General features: G+C 38.8%; 1 protein-coding gene across 7 annotated transcripts in view; it reads left to right on the plus strand.

Annotated features, from left to right (window-relative positions):
• Positions 1 to 23,936, plus strand: part of MTRF1 (mitochondrial translation release factor 1) — a 49,299-nt gene that overhangs the window by 4,670 nt on the left and 20,693 nt on the right. For 6 of the 7 annotated variants that reach the window (XM_025478155.3, XM_025478156.3, XM_025478159.3 and 3 more), the window contains exons 3-7: positions 2,975 to 3,066; positions 4,480 to 4,561; positions 4,763 to 4,870; positions 15,352 to 15,524; positions 22,425 to 22,542. In XM_025478155.3, coding sequence (XP_025333940.1) covers positions 2,975 to 3,066; positions 4,480 to 4,561; positions 4,763 to 4,870; positions 15,352 to 15,524; positions 22,425 to 22,542 — 573 coding nt within the window. Of the gene's footprint in view, positions 1 to 1,607; positions 1,685 to 2,974; positions 3,067 to 4,479; positions 4,562 to 4,762; positions 4,871 to 15,351; positions 15,525 to 22,424; positions 22,543 to 23,936 lie in introns of all 7 variants that reach the window. The other variant, XM_035704348.2, reaches the window with a different exon arrangement.

Genomic DNA, 23,936 nt, shown 5'->3' on the forward strand with positions numbered 1-23,936 from the left:
CATGAGTCAAATTCCAGTAGAGTCTGCCTCTGTAGTATACCTTTCATGAGTCCCCCTCTATTCTGCTAATTTATAGCTTTATTATATCTCCTCCTGGATAGTTACAATACATTCCTAACTTGTACTGTCACTTCAGGCTTTCCCAGTCTAAGTGCAACCTTACTCATATTACTTCCCTGCTCAAAATTTTCAGTAGCTCCTATTGCCAATAAATATAGATTCTTGATTTGGTATTTAAGAGCCTCTGCAGAGGGGCACCTGGGTGGCTCAGTTGGTTAAGTGTCTGCCTTTAGCTCAGATAATAATCCTGGGGTCGTGGGATCTAGCCCCACGTTGGGCTCCCTGCTTGGCAGGAGCCTGCTTCTCCCTCTCCCTCTGCCCCTCCTCTATCCCCCACTTGTGCTCTCTCTGTGATAAATCTTTTAAAAAAGCCTCGCAGAGTGACACCAGCCTCTCTGCATAGTGTGTTAGTTCCCTTTGCATATGCTACCTTCCAAGAAAAATAGATAACTTGCTGTTCCCTGAATATACCCATGTCATCCCATAGCTATCTGTGCAGACATTGTTACCCACCAATTTTACCTTGCTAAAATTCATTTCACTTACAAAGTTTGGCTTGGTGGGGGATCCCTGGGTAGCCCAGCGGTTTAAGCGCCTGCCTTGGGCTCAGGGCATGATCCTGGAGTCCTGGGATTGAGTCCCACATCAGGCTCCCTGCATGGAGCCTGCTTCTCCCTCTGCCTGTGTCTCTGCTTCTCTCTCTCTGCGTCTCTCATGAATACATAAATAAATTCTTTTTTTTTTTTTTTAAACTCCATCTTTTTTTTTTTTTTAATTTTTATTTATTTATGATAGTCACACAGAGAGAAAGAGAGAGGCAGAGACACAGGCAGAGGGAGAAGCAGGCTCCATGCACCGGGAGCCCGACGTGGGATTCGATCCTGGGTCTCCAGGATCGCGCCCTGGGCCAAAGGCAGGCGCTAAACCGCTGCGCCACCCAGGGATCCCCATAAATAAATTCTTAAAAAAAAAAAAAAAAACAACAAAGTTTGGCTTGGATGTCATACTTTGGCTTCAATTCTCTCTGTAAAACAAAAATGTTACCTTTCTCTGCTTTGAATTTTGATCTTTTATGTAATCGTCTAAACTTCTGTCCCTTCCCTCATTACCTGTTCCTCAACGACAGAGCCTATCTTACTCATTTTTATATTTCCTGCCGCATAGGATATAATAGACTCCCAAATCTTTGGGATATAATGAAATTGAAGTAGATTTCACAATCAGTAAATAGTAAGAGGCCACAAAAATAATTTTTTGCAAAAAAATAATTTTTTTTGCAAATTAGTTTTTTCTGACACCTTTGACCCAACAGGTATGGAGTCATGTCAGCCTAGTTTCCATTTGTGGCAGAACTGCATAATGCAGGGCCACCAGTGATATTACAGTTCTGCCACAAATGATCCATAATTAGAATTAGTTCAGATGGTGTCTGTCCAGGAAACCTTCCTCCAGTGCTGAAGTCTGGCATAGACGCCCCCTCCTTTATGCCTCCATAGCATTGCCCTATCATATATTATAATTGTGTGTACATGTCTCTTTCCCACCAGACTGAGCCAGTTGGGGCCTGGAACCATGTTTTATTCATCCTTGTGTCCCCAACAACTAGCAGAGTATCTGGCACATAGTAAGTGTTAAATGTTGAAAGCTGGAATGATGGGATGCCTGGGTGGCTCAGCGTTTGAGCGTCTGCCTTTGGCTCAGGGCGCGATCCCAGAGTGCTGGGATTGAGTCCCACATAGGGCTCCCTGCATGGAGCCTGCTTCTCTCTCTGGGTCTCTGCCTCTCTCTCTGTGTGTCTCTTGAGAGTATATAAATAAAATCTAGAAAGAAAAAGAAAGAAAGAAAGAAAGAAAGAAAGAAAGAAAGAAAGAAAGAAGAAAGAAAGAAGAAAAGAAAGAGAGAGAGGAAGAAAAGGAAGGAAGGAAAGGAAGAAAAGAAAGGAAAAAAAGAAAGGAAAAGAAAAGAAAAGAAAAAAGAAAAGCAACCAAGCTTGAGTGAGGCATGGAATCATACCAGATTCAGATTTTAATGACTTCCATGACTAGGGAAGAAGTTTCAAGAGCCTTCTGTTTTATTTATTTTATTTTTTTTTGAGCCTTCTGTTTTATAATTATGATTTTTCATTTCTGTTTTCTTCTTTACTATTAAGCAAACATTTCTACATAACGTTGCAAGTATCACCGTTAACAAATAGAGTCTAGGTATCTAGAGCAATGGAGTCAAAGGTTCCAAGATCTACTGTCTCTCATTGTTAGCTTTTCAAATTGGAGTTCCATGATTTAACTTTCTGTTTTTGAAATGATGTGAAAAGGACCACTGTTTCCATAAAGGAAAGGCTACAAAGATGTTTTGTTTGACCTATGGGGTGTTTTTAAAAAGTGTTTACTAGGAAAAAATAAAAAATAAAAAATAAAAAATAAAATAAATAAAAAGTGTTTACTAGGTATAAATATTCAAGAGATTTCAAAATTTTAGGAGGTCTTATTTCTGACTTTGAAAAAAATGGAGGTGCCAGCCATGCTGGATTACGCAGAACATGCTGAGTAATGACTGCTACCTTTAAGACAAGAAGTGGTCACTCCAGTTTACTCCAAAACTTGCCTTATTTGGGTTTATATTTAATTAATATAAACCCAGTCCTTTTTCAGACTTGTTTTATTAATCATTGGTTTCTAATCAGCTCTAGACATTCAAACCATAAACTCTTTGGGGCAGTGATCATACTTCTTTGCACACTGAGTTCTTTAGACATACTTTACAAGTTCTTATTAATTGATATTCTCTATTAGAACTGTTCTTTTGTATAATCCCTCCTTCACAACTGAAAGAAAACTTAGTAGGCAGAGATTATGTACCTATTTAAGAGTTTCTCTGTAAGTATTTAAAAACATTCATCAGTTTTGCTGCTTTGTAGGTCTAAGTAAACAAGATGAAAAGCAGTTACAAGAACTCGCATTGGAAGAGAGGCAAACCATTGCTGAAAAAATCAATGTGTTGTACAGTGAGGTACGTTTTAGGAGGTAAACTACTTGATTGTGTTAATATAGAAGAATATTGTTTTGCTAGGCTATACTTTGGTGTTCAAAGTACTTTCCAAACACCAGTTTATTAAGTCTTCTTTTATGATAAATGATTACGCTGGGATTAGTTGGTAATTTGCTACAGATCAAGACTGAAGCTATTGGGATGCCAGAGACCAAAACATTGCCTTCCCCTCACCACCCCCACCCTACCTCCATGAGCAACTCTATTTCAAAGCTATTAACTTGCCAGGCAGGGAGACAGATGCTGGTAAGGAAATTTAGTTCACCAAGAGGAAGAATCCGTGGTTTTTAAGGCTTAGAAAAGGAGAGTAGTTCGTAGTGACTGTGTTCATTACGGATTGAAAATTTGCTTTCTGGATAGAATAGAATGAATCCAACCAAGGTATAGACACAGTTGGTTCACACAAGTCTTTAGCTCCTTGTAGTTCAATGGATGATTTGTCTGAAAGAATGAAAAACACGGAGCTGTATAGCATCTCCCCTTCCGTCCTATTGGCCATCCTCCTGCCTTCAGTCTCCCTACTCGGGGGGTCCATAGATGGCCTCGTTGAAGGGAATGAAGTAGAGGTATCAGTTACTGTTATCTCTAACCAGCAAGTCAAAGGCAGAAGTAGGGTGACATTCTTGGTCAGATATTTTCTCCCACAGATGGTCGTTTCTAGCAGAAATGGAGTATTTAAAAGGGCAGTAGGGAGAGTCATGACACGTAGGAACTTTTAGTCTGACTTGAAAGACTTTTTAGTAATAAATCAAAAATAAAATTGCTTCCCTTTTCTCCTTTAGAGGGAAGCTAGTCACTTTCCTTATTAGGAATCCTTTGTTTTCTTGTCACAGTTCAGAAACTATTTGGGCCTTATCCTGGGAGTCCTCAATATACTCTTTAAGCAGAACAGCTCTACTGAGAACACAGGGCATGACCTGGGGACCACTGTCCTCTGTGGCAGGAGAGAATACACAATCATATGTAAAGAGTCCTCATTTTCTCCAAGTGAAGACTTTCAAAGCTTTACTTCATTCATTAGATGAAAGAAGCTACTGTTCAGAACTAATAAGAGGCAAAATCTGAAAAAAAAAAAAATTGAATGGAGCACTCTAGACTTTGATCTAAACTTGGGCATTTTAGAAATTAAGATAATCTGATAGCATTGTGGAAAGTACCCTGACAAGTAACTCCATTGTTACCATGAATTGATCACTTATTTTGGGTCTAATGCAGTCTACTTATTATAGTATTTAATGACTAGACCTCATTGGGATGCTAGATGATTTTGTTAAATTTTTTTTTAATGTTTGCAGGTCTTTTATCTAAAATCAAGCAATAGTATACAATGGAAAATATACACAGAAATGCTGATATTTTTTTTTCCTTTTTCAGCTCTTCCAGAGTCTAGTGCCAAAGGAGAAATATGACAAAAATGATGTTATTATAGAGGTGACATCTGGAAGAACTACTGGAGGTCAGTTAAATAATTTTATTGTAAATGATCCAAAAAGTAAACACTTAAGTTTTGCCTTGGTTTGACACACTGTAACTTCAAAAGTCCATTAAATGTTTTTCACTATGGAAACAGTTACTCCTTATTTCCCAAGGGGCCTATACGTAAGAATGGCTCTCTTAAAAAATCTGTGCTAACTGAATATTTTTTGTATTTTTTTAGGTGATATCTGCCAGCAGTTTACCCGGGAAATATTTGATATGTATCAGAATTATTCAAGCTATAAAAACTGGAAATTTGAACTTCTGAATTATACACCAGCTGATTATGGTAGGTGTATTTGATGATTTTGTCCATAGATGATACTGAAAATTATTTTACCTCTGATCTTGATTAGAGAACCCTGTTGTCCCATTTGTAAAAACGTTTTATCTGTATCTACTAAATGCTGTGATACAGGCCCATCAATCTCAGCAGCTTTTCCGTGGTAGAGGTCTTACCTGGGAGAACAGAGTGGGAGATAGTGAAGGAAGGAATGTTTGAATTAGAGAAAATTTCCCTGGGGAGGCTATATGTATTAAGGTTTTTATTCTAAAGAACTTTATCATTTATGTGATACAATCTGAAAGTATTATCAATTAGACTGAGTGGCTATGATAGATTTTTTTTTTTAACTTCTTAAAAATTTTTTTAGAGAGAAAGAAAGTGGGGTGGGGAGGGGCAGAGGGAAAGGGAGAGAAAATCTCTGGCAGACTCCACGCTCAGCACAGAGCCCAATGCAGGGCTCAGTCTCATGACCCTGAGATCACGATCTGAGCTGAAATCAAGTAGTGGACATTTAATTGACTGAGCCACCCAGGTACCCCTAACTTCTTAAATTTTTATAATCTCAACAGCTAAGTGCTCATAACAGAATAATCTTTCCAAGGACCTGGTCTGCCAGTGTTTTTGCCTTACTGCCTCTCCTCATCACTCTGCCAAATCCATTGAAATTACTCTTTGTAAAGGATTCTAAGTGTCTGAACTTTCTAAAAGCTCTCTTTTGAATATATTTCATCTATCTTATATTATTGTAATGTTGACGTTAAAAATATCTTCCCCCAGGGCTCCCAAGTGGTTCAGTCTGTTAAGCAACCGACTCTTGATTTCGGCTCAGGTCCTGATCCCAGGGTCTTGAGATCAAACTCTGCCTCAGGCTTTGCACTCAGTAGGGAGTCTGCTTCTCTTCCTTTCCCTCTGGCCTTTCCCCTGGACACTCTTGTGCTTAAGCTCTCTCTCTCTCTCTTTCTCTTTCTAAAATAAATAAATAGGGATGCCTGGGTGGCTCAGCAGTTGAGTATCTGCCTTCAGCCCAGGTCATGATCCTGGAGTCCCAGGATCCAGTCCCACATCGGGCTCCCTTCATGGAGCCTGCTTCTCCTTCTTTTTGTGTCTCTGCCCCTCTCTCTCTGTGTGTCTCTCATGAATAAATAAATAAAATCTTATTAAAAATAAAAAATAAATAAACAAATAAGTAAATCTTTAAAAAAACTTTTCCCTATTTCATATTATCTCATAAAAATTTTTCTCACGTTTTTATTCTCTTGACTTGTTTATTTCATTGCCCTTATTAGCTTTTTTTTCTACTTTTCCTTTTAGCATCATGTTTGAGTTCTCTGACTTTGCATCTACTGTCCTTTTTTTTTTGATGTGTTTAATTTTTATGGAAATGCAGAAAAAGCTAATCATTTGTCTTTATTTTTAAGACACCACTCTAGTTGGGCTGATAAAAACTTACACAATATAAATAACAGCAAACAGTACAAGTCCTTAAACTTTTTTAAAAAATATTTATTTATTTATTTGGGAGAGGGAGAGAGAATAGGCAGGGTGAGGGACAGAGGGAGAGGGAGAGGGAGAATCCCAAGCAGACTCCCTGCTGAGTGTGGAGCCTGACACAGGGCTTGATCCCAGGACCCTGAGATCATGACCTGGGCTGAAATCAACAGTCGGACGCTCAATTGACTGAGCCACTCAGGTGCCCCTAGTCATTAAACTTTTAAATACTCAATTATTTTAAATCATAACATCTGATAGGAATTATTTCCCCCCCCCCTCATTCTTTTAAGCCATATGAAAATTCTTATTGTCTTGGCTATGCATTGATACCCAATCATAAAGTGATAAAAGTGGGGAAGGAGGATTAAAGTAAGTTAAATAATAGAGGAAAATAAAAACCAGTAGCTAGAAATAAATAAGTTATGCTTGGTACAGATTTTAAATATAGTCAGTGGTCAGGAAAGGTGAATTGAGAGCAGAGGGAACAACCAGAGCAAGCACGTGGTGGTGGGAAAGATCACGGTGTATGTGTATGTGTGTGCATGTGTGTAGAACAGTGAGGAAACCAGTTTACCCGGAGCATATTTGTAATGGGGAGACATAGTAAAAGGTGAAAGATTGGGTGCCTGAGTGGCTCAGTCATCTTAGCGTCTGCCTTCAGCTCAGGTCTTGATCCCAGGGTCCTGGGATGGAGGCCCCCATCTGGCTCCCTACTCAGTGTGGAAGCTGCTTCTCCTTCTCCCTCTGCTCCTCTCCCCTGCTCATGCTGTCTCTCTCAAATAAATAAATAAAATCTTTGGAAAGACTGATACAATCTGGAGAGAAGCTAGAGTATGTGATGGGAAGACATAGGAAATGAGTGCGAGGGGGTAGAATCTGAACAGCCTTGAAAGCTGAACAGGCCTTGATTGTTGGGGCTAGAGAGCTGTTGAAGATTCTATCAGTAAGCATATGATTTGGAGGCACCTAGGTAGTGTAGTTGGTTAAGCATCCAACTCTTTATTTTAGCTCAGGTCATGATCTCAGGGTTGTAAAATTGAGACCTACATTAGGCTTGCACTCAGTGCAGAGTCTGCTTAAGACTCTCTCCCTCTAGCCCCCTCCCCCTGCTCTCATTCTCAAATGAATGAATGAATGAATGAATGAACGAATAAATAAATAAATGTGGATTTTAAGGGAAAAGAGGGGAACTGAAAAACTGGGAAAAACTAGAGAGGGAGACAAACCATGAAAGACTTCTAACTCTGGGAAGCAAACAAAGGGTTGTGGAAGGGGAGGTGGGCGGGAGGATGGGGTAACTGGGTGACGGTGATGAGCCCTGAGGAGGGTACTTGATGGGGTGAGGACTGGGATATTACACTATATGTTGGCAAATTGAATTTAAGGTTTTAAAATGTAAAAAAAAAAAAAAAAAAATTAAAAATTAAAATAAGCACGTGGTTTGATAAATATATATCTTGAGATTATTTATACAGCAGTGTGCAGGAAGGATCAAGAGGCTAGATTTAAGGCAAACTATAGAGAGGTTATTAGGGCAACTCAGGTGTAACTAAGGCTTAGACCTGACAGTAGACATGTGACAGACCTTCAAAGGAAGAACAGACAATAGAGGGGCTAGTGCTTGCCACTGTGCCCCTGCATGCAGTGTAGATGAATTGATCTTCCCAGCCATCTGAGATGGGTAATATGAATTGCATTTTAAAGATCAAGAGCTAGGCTCAGACCAGTAAGTAACCAATCCAAGATCACACGTAAGTAATGGCATACTTAAGTTTGCCAAATCCAGAGCCACACTACATCCCAGTAAATTATTCTGACACAAACAAGATGAGCCACAGAGATTCTAATCTTCTGAGCCATAAAAACTGCAATATTCATTCAAGTTTGAAACCTGAACCTATTTGGGAAAAATAATGATAAGTTGGTTTTGAATTATTATTAAGTCTGTGGTTATGTGAACACCCATCTAGAAATATCCAGTAAATGCTGAAGTTGTATAGGCAGAGCTTTGGTGAGAGCACAGAATCAAGGAGAGAGATTCGATAGCTGTTGGCACAGAGGTAATGCTTGACGCTGAGAGAATATGTAAGGAAAAGTCTATGGAGAGGGAACATCCGGGGCACCAAACCTTTGGGAATGGCCGCATTTAGAAAGATTGACTAGTTGGCAAAAGAAATAGAGGGATCAGATAAACAGAAATAGGATCAGGACAGTGTAATGTTATGGAAGCTAGAGATGAGAGCGTTTCAAGGAGAATATAATCAAGAACGGCAGCATTTTGGGGCATCTGGCTAGCTCAGTTGGTGGAGAACGTGACTCTTGATCTCAGGGTTATAGGTTTGAGCCCCACGTTGGGTATAGAGATTACTTAAAAAATAAAAATAAAATCTTTAGAAACAGCAGCATAATAAAAGAGAATAGTACAGATGTCAGCAGTGACTTCTCATATATATATTTTGAATCCAGTTTTTAAGAATGAAAGATGAACTCAGTAATTAACAGGAAGAGAGATTCTGTTCCAGGGATATAGAGCAACTTAAACAATCCCTAGACCATGGGTAGGAAACCTTTTAGATTCACACAGCACTAAAAGCTAAGGTTGAAAAGAAACATCCTTTCATGCAAATATTCATGCACCAAGTGACTTAAAGCCTTGTGGTTTTGTGATTGTAGGTACAGTACTCAATCATTCCACGAATAGTCCAGCTAGGTGATTACGATAGTTTTTGTGGAAGTGGTGGAGGGTGATAGCTCTGGATATGTAGTGTGGGTCTGACACTGTGTTACTGTGTTATTCTGTATATTTGATAAATCGAAACATCTTCCAAGTTAAAAGAATTCTATGAAATACTATAATTGTGTTTTGTTATTCTCTGCTTGCCAGTTAAATTCGGGGAAAGGTCACTTAGAGTAATGTGATGGTTAATTTTATGTGTCCAGAAGACATACTTTTTACCACAACGGTGAGGAATAAATGTGTAAGGGGGAGCCCTGGCATCCTCGACGAGCTCTGTAATTGCTCTTCTTTGTAGGCCAGACTTTACAGTAGGAAGTCTGGGAACTGAATTGGAAAACCTAAATGCAATGGGAATAATTGGATTTCAGGGTGGAAGGGGTCAAGTGGTAGTATTCACCAGCCAAAGGTGAGGTGCGTGTGGGTGCTGTAATGACACCAGAGTCAAAGCAGCAATCAGAGTAGTATGACTTGTGCAGGCCTATGGCATTGGCTAGTTAATCGTGGTATCCCTGGAAGTAAAATAGAGAGAAAGCCTAGTAAGTTTTTACTTGATCTGCATGAGCAGAAAAGTTCAAGATCAAACGAACAGAAATGTAACTTTAGTCATAAAAATGAGTCATGGCCCCTCAATCAGCCCTCAGACTTGGGCCAGTTTATAGGCCCAAACCCCTTGAATAAAGGGGAGGTTGGGTCCCCTTGAGGAAGGACCTCAGTATATTGCCAGATATTTATACTGTTAAGCTCTCTCCCAAAAGGGATCTGTGGCCTTTTCCCAGGGTAACTGTGCCTTGGAGAAATGGAAATAACCAGGTTTTACAGGGACTACTGGACACTGGTTCTGAACTGATACTAATTCCCAGAGACCCAAAACATCTCTGTGACCATCAGTTAGAGAAGGGGCTTGTGGAGGTCAGGTGGTCCAGAGAGTTTTAGCTCACGTCCCTCTCATCATGACTCAGTGGTGGTTTCCTTAGTTCTGTAAACATAATTGGAACAGATGTACTCAGCAGCTGGCAAAGTCCCCATGTTATTTTCCTGACCTGTGAAGTGAGGATTATTACGGTGGGAAAGGCCAAGCAGAAGCTCCTAGAACTGCCTCTACCTAGGAAAATAGTAAACCTGGAGAGATGGCAGAGATAAATGCCACCATCTAGGACTTGAAGGATACAAGATTAGTGATTCCTACCACATCTCCTTTGTTTATTTAGCCTATAAAGAAGGTAGATGGATCTCAGTGAATGACAGTGGGTTATTATTAGCTTAACCAACCAGGGATTCTAATTATAGCTGCTGTACAGATGTGGTTTCATTGCTTGAGCAAATTCATACCCCCTGGTAGCTGGTATGCAGTTGTTGATCTCACAGATGCTTTTTTTTTCTTCCATACCTGTCAATAAACAATTTCATTTTTCGTATCATCTGACCCCTAAATGTTTGTCTGCTTCTTTATCTGGTATTCAGGAGATTAACAGTAATCTGTTCTGCTGGAGGAAGACCAGCTGTGTTGGACTTATTAAGAGACAGAAAGTCAATCTCTGATAAGTTACTTTCCTAAGGCATTTTTTAGAGTCATGTAAAACTATCCCAATTTTTGTCCACCATGTTGACTTTATTATTTTTTTTCTCAAAGATTGATTTATTTGAGAGAGAGAGAACGAGTACATGTGAGTGAGAGGAAGGGCAGAAGGAGGGGGGAAGACTCCCCCATGAGCTCAGAGCCTGACACAGGGCTCAGTCTCACGACCCATAAGATCATGACCTGAGCCAAAACCAAGAGTCAGACACTCAACCTACTGAGCCACCTAGGTGCCCCCACCATGCTGACTTTAGGAACATGGTGGGTTAGATCTGACATCATAGCACTGAGTCTTCATTAGAAGCATATGAGGAATATGGCAAGCAACAGTGGCAGCATAAATAACTTGAGGAAATGAAGTTTGAGTTAAGGATTTTATAAGCAGCAAAACTGACTTATGAGTATAAGGGTACAAACTTATCATATGCAAAAATTCACTTTTTCCCATGATCCCTTTCTGAGAAATCTATTAGAAAACAAACCTTTAGACAGCTAAAATATGAAGTATCACCATAAGGAGTAGAGGTGAGCATGAAATATGTGGCTACCTGTGGAACTAGGTCTATTTGAAGGCTAAAAAGGAAAGAATACAGTATGTACGAACTCTAAGATCTGATCGTATAGATAGAGTACAACCATTTGAAAAATGGAGGAAGGGGATCCCTGGGTGGCGCAGCGGTTTGGCGCCTGCCTTTGGCCCAGGGCGCGATCCTGGAGACCCGGGATCGAATCCCACATCGGGCTCCCGGTGCATGGAGCCTGCTTCTCCTTCTGCCTATGTCTCTGCCTCTCTCTCTCTGTGACTATCATAAATAAATAAAAATTTAAAAAAAAAGAAAAAAAGAAAAATGGAGGAAGAATGTATGCAAAAGGAAGAGCATATGCAAAAAAAGTCTTAATTTTTTCATAATCATGTTGTGGCAGACCTAGTATTATTATTCTGAGACTCTTTAGGTGCACTGTGGGATAAAATAGATGAGTAGTTATGAGATACTCCAATAGTAATATCTTCTCTGTCATTGAGAACCAAGATTCTTGGTATGGAAGACAAGAGTGACAGAGAAGAGGCTGTCATCTTGAATTTACACTGGAAATATCAAATGTCAAGAACTGCAAATGGTCTGAGATTTTACCCTGCTTTCAGGCTAACAAGTTAGCATGCCATAGTTTCAGGGGTCAGATATGGAGGACAGTTTATTACTCATAGCAGCAGTAACCAGAATATCAGCATTTTTGTGCTGGTTTCATGAGCCCCAGGTTCTACAAGGCAACTTGAAGGCCAGATGATACCTGCCTATGCAGTAGGTTTTATTGGAACTCTGAGCTTAGGGATCTCAAGTCTTTTTTTTTTTTTTTTTTTTAGGAAAAAAATTTTTTTAAAAAATTTAGGAGAGCATGCACAAGCAGGGAAGGGGCAGAGGGAGAGAAAGAGAGAGAATCTCAAGCAGACTCCGCACTGAGCTTGGAGCCCATTGCAGGGCCCGATCTCACAACCTTGAGATCATGACCTGAACTGAAACCAAGAGTTGAACACTTAACCGGCTGAGTCACCCAGGTGCCCCTTGAATCTTCTTAAAGTAAGCATGCTTACCGATTGCTCTAGAAGGAGACGCTCTCTTTATCTTCTAAGGCCATAAGCAAACAATTCCTTTGTCATGGAGGAAGATGTACTTCCAAAGCTGTTCAATATACAAACTCTCTTTAAAATATATTCTGGAACAAGAAGGCAGACAGAGCCTTATTTGGAAGATGTGCAGAAATGCAAGAAACTGATAGAGTTTTCTCCCAACATCAGTATGAACTCATGAGGTATTTCCTATCTGTCCTCCTCAAAGGCCTGGAAACAATGACCAATCAAGTAGTGATGAGCATCCCTAGTGCCCAAATACTAAAAATTTTGAAGTATTGGGGTGCCTGGATGGCTCAGTCAGTTAAGCATTCCACATTTGATTCAACTCAGATCATGATCAAGCCCTGTGAAGGGGTATGGAGCCTGCTTAAGATTCTCTCTCTTCCTCTCTCTCTGCCCCTCCCTCTACTCCTCTCCCTCTTTCTCTCAAAAAAAAAAAAAAAAATATATATATATATATATATATTATTTTTCTCGGAAAGGAATCAAGGCTTCTTGGAGAGCTCACTGATTCCAGGTCTGGGGCAAGAAAAGTTCAGGATAATCCTGGAACATTTCATTATACCATAACAAGCATGTAAAAAAGAACTCAGAAATTAACTTGAAGAGGCTCCTGCTGGCCAAAGATGGACAAGTTGAGCTTCAATAATAATAAACGCAATAGATTTATTTATTTATTTATTTATTTATTTATTTATTTATTTATTTATTTATTTAAAAATATTTTATTTATTTATTCATGAGAGACACACAGAGAGAGAGACAGAGACACAGGCAGAGGGAGAAGCAGGCTTCATGCAGGGAGCTCGACGTGGGACTCGATCCCGGGACTCCAGGATCATGCCCTGGGCCAAAGGCAGGCGCCAAACCACTGAGCCACCCAGGGATCCCTAATTGCAATAGATTTAAATGTGTTCAACGTTTTCAAATCCTTGAATTAATAATGATATTTTAAAAATAATTAGTCATCTTCAGATGATTAAAGTAACCCTTATTTATTATATTACAAAATACATACATTGGTAAAATTGTAAAGGAACAGAATCATACATTTATCCTGCCTTTCCTATATAACTCTGGCACAGGGTAATCACCTAGTAGACAAGAGGAAATGTGTCTTTATAAGTGTATTTTAGCTAATAATAAGTGACAAAGAAATTACAGAGTTAGACTATCACTATTTTATAACCCCCATGATGCATTAAACATCAAAGGCTGCCAAAACCATAAAAAGACAGAAAACAGGGCAGCCTGGGTGGCTCAGTGGTTTAGCACCGCCTTTAGCCCAGGGCGTGACCCTGGAGACCTGGGATCAAGTCCCACATGGGCTCCCTGCATGGAGCCTGCTTCTCCCTCTGCCTGTGTCTCTCCCTCTCTCTCTCTCTCTCTCTCTGTGTGTGTGTGCTCATGAATAAATAAAAAAAATAAAAAATAAAAGAAAGAAAGAAAACAGTCATTATGTGCCTCCTATAGTCTTGCCAAGGAGCTCAAGCTGGTGTCTGATCTGGTCTCTGGATCCATCTGCCAGATTGTAGCTGGTACAGAGGACAGAAAAAGTTGAATTAATTGTACCAAGAGTTTGCAGTCTGCAAATTCATACTGTGGGAAATTTTACAAGTCAACAGTCCAGGTTTCTCACAAGAGAATTTGTAGGCAACAACAACCAAAAATGGATGGTGAATGTATAGATTAAGGGACACCTGTGTGGCTCAGCAGTTAAGCGTCTGCCTTCGGCCTAGGGCATGATCCCGGGATCGAGTCCCACATCAGGCTTCCTGCATGAAGCCTGCTTCTCCCTCTGCCTGTGTCTCTACCTCTCTCTGTGTTTGTCATAATAAATAAATAAAATCTTTTTAAAAATGTATAGATTAAGAGATTTAAGAAACATTAAACGTTACAGGGCACCTGGTTGACTCAGTTGGAAGTGCATGTGACTCTTGGTTTTGGGGTCATGAGTTCAAGCCTCACATGGGGTATAGAAATTACTAAAAAATAAATAAACTTTAAAAAAAGGACGTCAAACTTTTTTAAATGGATGAGACTAAAGTAGCACGTTTAGGTAATAAAATTATAGTAAAGGAGTAAAAGGATCATAGTTACTCATGAGAAGGGATTGTAACTGTGAAGGGGCACATGGAGAACTTTTGAGTGACTGGCAGAGTTCTTGATCTTGTGGTCATTAAACCACTTAAATCACCATTCAGGTGATTTTTTTTAATGTCCATATAATATTTTATAATTAAAAGGTTTTTTAAAAAACATACTTGATAAGAAGACACTAGCCTAGGGATGCCAGGTGGCTCAGCGGTTGAGCATCAGCCTTTGGCTTAGGGCATGATCCTGGGGTCCCAGGATCAAATCCCACATCCAGCTCCCTCCATGAAGCCTGCTTCTCCCTCTGTCTGTGTCTCTGCCTCTCTCTGTGTGTGTGTCTCTCATGAATAAATAAATAAAATCTTTAAAGATAATAATGATAAAGGATCAGATAGCAAATATTTAAAAAAAAGAGAGAGAGAGACCAGTCTAGGTATTAAGATTGTTTTGTGCTCATCTTCACATTCTACAGATAAGCAAGAACTAAATTTCCATAGATTCTTGAAAACTTGGGAGGACCTATAGAATTACCCATCACTATTAAATTGTCATGTTATTGAGCATTCTTTTATATGCACCGTATAGCCTAAGTTTATGTTGGGTAGTTCAATGTAGAAAATGGCCTACTATATATTTTTTTGGAAGTATTTTTATAAAAGTAAAAATTGGTGATTACAGAAGATTTAGAAACGAAAAAAGTATAAAAAGTAAAATAAAATAACGTTGTTATTGTATTCCCTAGAGATAAGCATAAATAATGTTTGGTTTAATATTTTAAACCAAAAATATTTCCTTTATATTTAAATACATTGACATTGGAAAAATACAGTTTTGTACCTACTTTATGTTCTCATTTTTGTCTCTCTATTTGCACTCAGGCCTGAGATTAAAGGCATTTAAGATCCAGATCCCTTTCAAAGTAGAATTTATTAACATTTTGGACTCTATGTTTCTAGGTGGACTGCATCATGCAGCTGCCCGAATTTCTGGTGACAATGTCTACAAGCATCTGAAGTATGAAGGTGGGGTTCACCGAGTCCAGCGAATCCCTGAGGTGGGCCTGTCAGCACGGATGCAGCGCATTCACACAGGAACCATGTCGGTTATTGTCCTCCCACAACCAGATGAGGTAACCTCACCCAGAGGCATTGAAAACTTACTCTGACTTAATGGGTTTTGTGCTGAGAAAGCTTAGCTTCTAGCAAACTGTGATTTTCGGGGTTACATGTTAAACTTTGCAGTCTCTATTGGGAAATCCTTAACTCTTCCCCAGATGAAGTTGTCCTCCTTATGCCTAAGATGTTTTGTTTTGTTTATTTAAATAGAAGACAATTCTCTTCAAAAAACAGAATTCGCGAAGGTTTTTAAATGTTGTTGCTTAAGTTTCATTTTAAGAAAAATATGATTTCCACAGATAATATGTTGAGATCAGTGATACAGGGTCTATATCTTATTAGTTGAATACAGCTGTATTGCCTATATTTTTTTCCCTGACTTTTAAAAATTTTATTTTAAACATACAGAAAATTGAAAGAATACCACAATAAAAACTTTCATAACCTTCACCTACGGTCAACACCTGTTTACATTTTGCCACATTTACAGAATTCCTATATGTATGTGTGTATATACATTTTTTTAAACTATATTATTTATATAATATAGCAGACACTGTGAGACTTTATCCCTAAATCTTCAACTTAACATCTCCTCTAAGAATAGAACATTCTTCTACCTAAAACAATACTATTATCTGTCCATTGATTGATGAACGGATAAAGAGGCTGTGTATATACGTGATGGAATACTATTGAGCCATCAAAAAGAATGGAATCTTGCCATTTGCAATGACATGGATGGAGCTGGAGAGTATTAAGCTAAGCAAAATAAGTCAGAGAAAGACCATCTGATCTCACTCATAAATGGAATTTAAGAAACAAAACAGATAAACATGGGGAGAAAAAAGAAAGAGGCAAACCATAAAAGAAACTCTTAATTGTAGAGAACAAACAGGTTGCTGGAGGGGACATGGTGGGGGGGTTGCTAAATGGGTGATGAGCATTAAGGCAGGCACTTGTTGGGATGAGCATTGGGTGTTGTATATAGGTGATGTAGATTAAATTCTACTACTGAAACTAGTATTGCACTATGTTAACTGGAAATTAAAACTTAAAACATAAATAAGTAAAATGGATATAATACCTCCAACTCCATAATTTTTCTTTTTCTTTTTCTTTCTTTCTTTTTTTTTTAGGAGGAGGGAAGGGCAGAGGGAGAGATGGAGAGAGAATCTTAAGCAGGGCCCCACACCCAACACAGAACCCAATGCAGGGCTTGATCTCACGATGCTGAGAGAGATCATGACCTGAGCAGAAATCAACAGTTAGATACTTAACCTAGTGAGCCACCCAGGTGCCCCAACCCCATAATTCTTCTGTAGGGATTAAATGAGAAACTAAGGGTTATGTACCCTTAGATTGGAGACCAATAGATTGGAGACCTTTGTATAATATCAATAATAATGAAACATTACTTGAAAAAATACCGTATCTGTGAAAATCAACCATAATTCTGTAAATTGTCTAGGAAAACCTCCTGTAGTCTGTCAACTCACAGAATACTTCTCCACTCTGTGTCAAGTTTTTTCTCCCACCAAGCAATTTCTTCAATTCTCTGTGGACACCAAGTGGGTGTTTTATAATTCAATTCATTTCTGACACTAACTACTAGGGAATAGCATCAAACCCCACAGGCTAAGAGCTTGGTCCCACAAGATTTCCTCCCTTCCCACTTTAGAGGCCAATTGAAGTCCAGGTTGTCACCTGTGCTTCTGACCAAGTGGCCATGAACTGAGAGGTTTCCACCATCCCCTCCTTGAGCTCTGTAATTTACTAAAGTGGCTCATAAAACTCAGTTACTACAAAAAATGGTTTATTACAAAAGATACAATTCAGGAATAGCCAGATGGAAGAGATAAATCAAGCAAAATACACAGGAGGTAGAGCTTCCATACCCTCTCTAGGTGCACCACCTTCCCAGCACCTCCACATGTTCATCAGCCTGAAAGATCTTTGAACTCTGCAGTCTTGGGATTTTCATGAAGGCTTCCATACATAGGCATGATTGAGGAAATCATTGAGCATTCAGGATTTATTTGACATCCAGCCCTTTATCCTTCCCTGGAAGTTGGCGTGGGGAGGGGGATGGAGCTAAAACTTTCAATCCTCTCATCCCATGGTTGGTTCCCCTGGCAATCAGCCCCCCTTGTGTAGTTATCTAGGGACTTTCCAAAAATCACCTCTTATTAACATAAACTCAAAAAGGGGTTTGTTATGAATAACAAAATACCTTTATCTCTCTTATCATAGGAAATTCCAAGGGTTTTAGGAGTTCCGTGTATTTTATAGCTTTTGTTTTTTAAATCGGGATCCCATCAAGTTTCACACATTTTTATTCATTGTTATTTATCTTTAAGTCTAGAACAGTCTCCCAACTTCTTTTTTTCTTTTTAAGATTTTATTTATCTATTTATTTGAGAGAGAGAGCACAGGTGTGCCTGTGGGGAGGAGCAGAGGAAGAGGGATAGCCACACTCTGCATGAGCATGAAGCCCCATGCAGGCTTGATCCCATGACCCTGAGGTCATGACCTGAGCTGAAATCCAGTGTTGGGCGCTCAGCTGACTAAGCCACCCAGGCACCCTGCAGCCTTTTTTAAAAAAATATATTTATTTATTTATTTTTAAAGATTGTATTTATTCGTGAGAGACACAGAGGGAGAGGCAGAGACCCAGGCAGAGGGAGCAGCAGGCTCCTCGAGGGGAGCCGGATGTGGGACTCAATCCCAGGACTCTGGGACCGTGCCCTGAGCCAAAGGCAGACATTCATCCCACTGAGCCACCCAGGTGTCCCCCGCCCTTTTTTTTTTTTTTTTTAATGACACTAGTATTTTGAAGAATCTGGAGCCTTTGTCTTGTAGAGTGTCCCACATTCTGAATTTATTTCCTCTTGGTACTCTTTAACTTGTTCCTTTATCCCATTGCATTCAGGTCATACATTCTGAGCAAGAATACCTTATAGGTATAACTATATTCCTGTTGCATCTTATTAGAAGGCATATAATATCAGATTGACTTCTGGTGAAGATTAGTTTCCATGTGGTGACCACAAAACTATCTCCATTGTAGAAGTGTATTTTTCTCTTGACGGTTATTGAGTAATGTCTAGGTACACATAGCCTATTTCTAACAACTTTTCATCATGATCTTAATATCCATTAGTTAGATCATTTTTGCCTGAATCAGTTATTTTGTTTGGCGTGAAAGAAGGCGATTTTTCTGTCATTTCTTCTACATTTATTAACTGGCATTTTTTTTCTGTCCAGAACTTTCCTCCCTATTACCTTCTCACCTCCTTCCTTCTTGCTTGCTTTTTCTTTTATTTTACCTCATCATAAACTCAATATTGTTCATCTATTGACCTCATAGATACACACATTTTTTTAAATTATGTGAGTTATAATCACTTGTTTTTGATGTTCAAATTTGTCCCTGATTTGGCCAGTAGTAGCCTTTATAGGGTAGTCCCTTTTGAAATGACCCCATCAGTTTATGAGCATATCCTTGCTTTCTGGTATAATTAGATATCCTAACCCACCTTTTGCCTTTCGGCCTCAGACTTGAGGTCAGATCACATTTCTTTGAGTGAGAAATGTACCCAGAAATCAAGATCTAGGTTCTAGGTGTGCTCATTATTACTAAAGTGTGCTTATATTTAGATTCTTCAGTGGACAGAGCTAGGAGATACATATGATTTTAAATCACTTTTGAAATTATTGTTACTATCAACTCAAATTTAACATTACAGGGAGGGCAGCCCAGGTGGCTCAGCGGTTTAGCACTGCCTTCAGCCCAGGGTGTGATCCTGGACACCCAGGATCGCATCCCACGTCGGGCTCCTTGCATGGAGCCTGCTTCTCCCTCTGCCTGTGTCTGTGCCTCTCTCTCTGTGTCTCTCATGAATAAATAAATAAAATCTTTAAAAAAAAAATTACAGGGAGTTTTTCTCCCCTCCCTATCTTGTATTTTTTATTTATATCTCTGCCCACTTAGAGTAGAAATTTTATTTCTTAATCACATTAATATATTTACTTTTTTTCCTTATTATATAGCATATATAAAATTGTTTTTAAATTACTTAGTAGGGACACCTGGGGGCTCATAGGTTGAGCATCTGCCTTTGGCCCAGGTGATCCTGGAATCGAGTCCCGCATCAGGCTCCCCATAGGGAGCCTGCTTCTCCCTCTGCCTATGTCTCTGCCTCTCTGTGTCTCTCATGAATAAATAAATAAATAAAATATTTTAAAAAATAAATTAATAAAATAATAAAATAAAATAAATAAAATAATAAACTACTGAGTAATGTTTAAGATTTCTGTCCTTAGGGATCCCTGGGTGGCGCAGCGGTTTGGCGCCTGCCTTTGGCCCAGGGCGCGATCCTGGAGACCCAGGATCAAATCCCACGTCGGGCTCCCGGTGCATGGAGCCTGCTTCTCCCTCTGCCTGTGTCTCTGCCTCTCTCCCTCTCTCTTGGTGACTATCATAAATAAATAAAAATTAAAAAAAAAAAAAAAAAAAGATTTCTGTCCTTAGAATATGGTTCACCAAGAAAGGCGTAGTCAGAGCACAATGTTCAAAGACCATCTGAAATAGTGTTTTTCTATGTGGTTATGATAGCATTATGGTAAATATTTTGATTCATATGTTCCTTTTCCTATTGAATATTAGGATTTGATTTTTCTTTCCTCTTTTACCTAATTTCATTTTTGGTGTATTAAGCATTTACGTTGTTGGGAAATCAAAACCATAGAGTTGTCTTGCTTCCTTCTTTATACTTCCACCATTCTCACTCATCCCCTTATTTTCTTTATATTCTTGAAAATTAAACTCATGTAGTAGTTTCATTTTCATAAAAGAGCAAAGTCTTATTCTCTTGACATTTAAAGTTCTCTGTATATTATTAAGTCACTGGTTCTTTGTTCAGGATTTCCCAATAGTCATTAGGTAATTTCTATAACATTTGGGGGAGAATATGACATAGAATATGCATATATTTGCTATATAACTATTTCATATACTGTAACTGCAAAAAATGGGAAATTATTCTTCATCCCTTTAGTGTTTATTGAAATTTTGAGGTAGCCAACACTGGCATATTTTAACAAAAGCTGCATAATCTTTTTCTTCACAGTATAGTACTCATTTAGAGGAAACAAAAGAATAACCAGGTTGTATATTAGATTCAAAAACTGTTATTACTGTGCTTTATAAGGAGTCACACTTGCTGTCATTCATACAAGTGAATGGTAAATGTGAAATAAGATGTTAATTCTCCCCTGAAAAACAGTGTATTTTGTAACTATTTTTTTGTGTGTGGGTAACAAGTTACCACAAGCATAGGGTTTTAAAACAATAAGAATTTATTCTCTCACAGTTCTAGAGGTCAGGAGTCCACTCAAGGAATTGCCAGAGCTGTGCTCCCCACAAAGCTTCGGGGAGAGAATATTCCCCTATCTCTCCTAGTTTCCAGGTGTTCTTTGGCTTGAAGCTGTATGACTCTGAATGCATGTGTTCCTCTCCTCTTCTTTCTCCTCCGGCTGTCTGAGGACACTTCTCATTGGATTTAGTGCCTCACTGAGTAATCCAGGATGATCTCATCTTTTTTTCTTTTTTTTTAATATTGTATTTACTTATTTATGTAACAGAAAGAGAGTGAGCACAAGCAGGAGGAATAGCAAGCAAAGGTATAGGGAGAAGCAGGCTTCCCACCAAGCAGGGAGCTCAATCCCAGGACCCCAGATCATGACCCAAGGTGAAGGTAGACGCTTAACTGACTGAGCCACCCAGGCACCCCCAGGATGATCTCACCTTAACTCAATTACAGCTGCAAAAGCTCTTTTTCCAAATGAAGTTCTAGTGGTTAGAACATGAAAAGATCTTTTTCCAAATGAGGTTCTAGTGGTTAGAACATGAACATATCTTTTTGGACGCCTCCATTCAGTCCGTAGATCAGTGCGTGCATGCATGCACACGCGCACACACACACACACACACACATACACACACAGTAGATTCTCATTGTTCATGGTGCTTATGTTCTGTAAAGTCTCAGAAAACACGGATTTAGCAAATATTGAACCATCATTTCCCCCAGAGGATATATATGTGTGCATGTATATACATATATACCTATATATATGTTCCTATATCTATGTATATTACATAAATAATCTTAAAAATAATCCATCCAAATAAATAAATAATAAAATTTAAAAACTGCAAAATGTAGTCCATCCTGGTAGATTCTGTTTTTCTTTATTTTACAAAAAGACAATGAAGTTCAGAAGTGTTGGGTGACTTACCTGAGGCCACTTCACTAACAGATGCCAGAATTGGGGTTCACACCCCATCCAACTAACATGAGAGCCAGAGTTTCTTGTACTATACTGCTCTACCCCTTCCTGTTTTCATTTTTGTTCACACTGAAAAACGAAAGCAAAGCATCACCTTGTTCAACATCAGCTTGGAAATGCGCACATATAGAGCAACTTGGATTTTGTGCTGCCCTGTGCATGTCTGCTAGTGACTGTGAAAATGCTGCAATGATTGATTTGGGGGATCAAATAAAGTAGGTGAATTTACAGATACAGAATCCGGGAATAAGGAGGATCAACTTTATGTATACACACACAAACACACATACAGAGAGATATTTCCTGTGCTGTGACTTTGTGGGATGATGGATAATGAAACTTGTAAGATGACATAACTCAGTGATCTCACAGCATCATAAGTCAATGTCAAAAAAATAGAACCCATTGGAATAGGGAGTTTGTTGTTCTTTCATTGGTATAAGCTATTTCTTAGTCTAATGGCTATGACTTAGAACAAGACAGCACGGTTTATTTGAAAAATCTTGAAATAAATTTAGTATTAAAGTATTGTTGAATTTACTCCATACCTTTCGTTCTAGGTAGATGTGAAGGTGGACCCCAAGGATTTGCGAATAGATACATTTCGGGCCAAAGGAGCAGGAGGACAGCATGTTAATACAACTGATAGTGCTGTCAGACTTGTCCATATCCCCACAGGTAATCAGGTCCCTTTGCTTTTGTACTTTTGACCCGGTTTTACATCATCCAAAACTGTTCAACATCGTGAAGAAAACAGTTTTGTATCAGTGTCTCGTTTTTCACAAAGACCTTTTAAAGATGACTCTGGAGTCGTGGGTCTGAGGTCCCCAATATGATCATATTCCACTTCTGTTTAGAAAAGGCACCTTTCTCAAAGGATACAGTGAGAGGACCTATTCAGAGAAGCCGCCAAAGTATACTGGACAGCAGAGGTGTCCCAGCCTAAAAACAAAACTTGAAAGCAGTAGTGGACATGCCACTGCAGTGGATCTTTTGTCATCTTATAGACTGACCACTAGCTCCACTGGTCTGTGTTGTATTATTGTTGTTATTTTGAATATTGGTAATTTTGGTGTACTATGAGGTAGTTTTGTAGTCTTTACTGTGATTTTAAAATATTTCTATCATTTTTTAGATTTTAAACTAAAATGTAAGCTTTTACAATTTCTTTCCTTTTATTTTTTTTTTTTTTTTTTTTTTTTTTTTTTTTTTTTTTTTCTTTCCTTTTAAAATTAATTTTTGTTATATATTAAATGAGTTTTTTGTTTGTTTTTACGATTTTATTTATTCATTCATGAGAGACACGGAGAGAGAGGCAGAGACATAGGAAGAGGGAGAAGCAGGCTTCCTGCGGGGAGCCCGATGCAGGACTCAATCCCAGGACCCCAGGATCACAACCTGAGCCAAAGGCAGATGCTTAACCACTGAGCCGTCCAGATGTCCCTATATTAAACGGTTTTAAACGCCAGTGGTAAAGTCCTGTACCAAAACCCAGCAGCTTCTTGGACCTCTTTTTACTCCCCTTCCCTCTTTCCTTGATCCTAATTACCTGCAGGCAACCAATTTAAACTCTTGCTATTTTTTTCTGGTAATTACCTCGTGTTTCTAAATGATACGCAAATTGTACGCTGCTGATAACTTAGCTATAAGATCATATATATGTGTGTATATATATATATATATATATATATACACTGACTTATTAGTCTAGTAGATGAAGCTTATGGCTCTCATAATATCCTCTTTTCCTAAAATATTTATGTATATTTTGGCAAAACTAATCTTTATCACTTTCATGTAAAGAGTAAGTGAATAGTGTTCACTGCTGAGCCAAGTAGCTTACAGGTATCCTCCTGCTTTTCAGAAATTCACATTAAGCCACTTCACTTTTATGAAAAACCTACGTTATACAAGTTTTCACCAACCAAAAGAAATCTAAAACAGATTTTCATTTTTACAAAAAAAAAAAAAAAAAAAAGGTAAAAAGCGAAATAGTGTTCAGCATTTATTTTGCAGCTAAGTGTTATAGAGGCTTCGAGCACTCTGTGCAGTGAGAGTGGCCCCATGAAGCT

Source organism: Canis lupus, chromosome 22, assembly GCF_003254725.2.
Source record: "Canis lupus dingo isolate Sandy chromosome 22, ASM325472v2, whole genome shotgun sequence".
NCBI classification, from domain to species: Eukaryota; Metazoa; Chordata; class Mammalia; order Carnivora; family Canidae; genus Canis; species Canis lupus.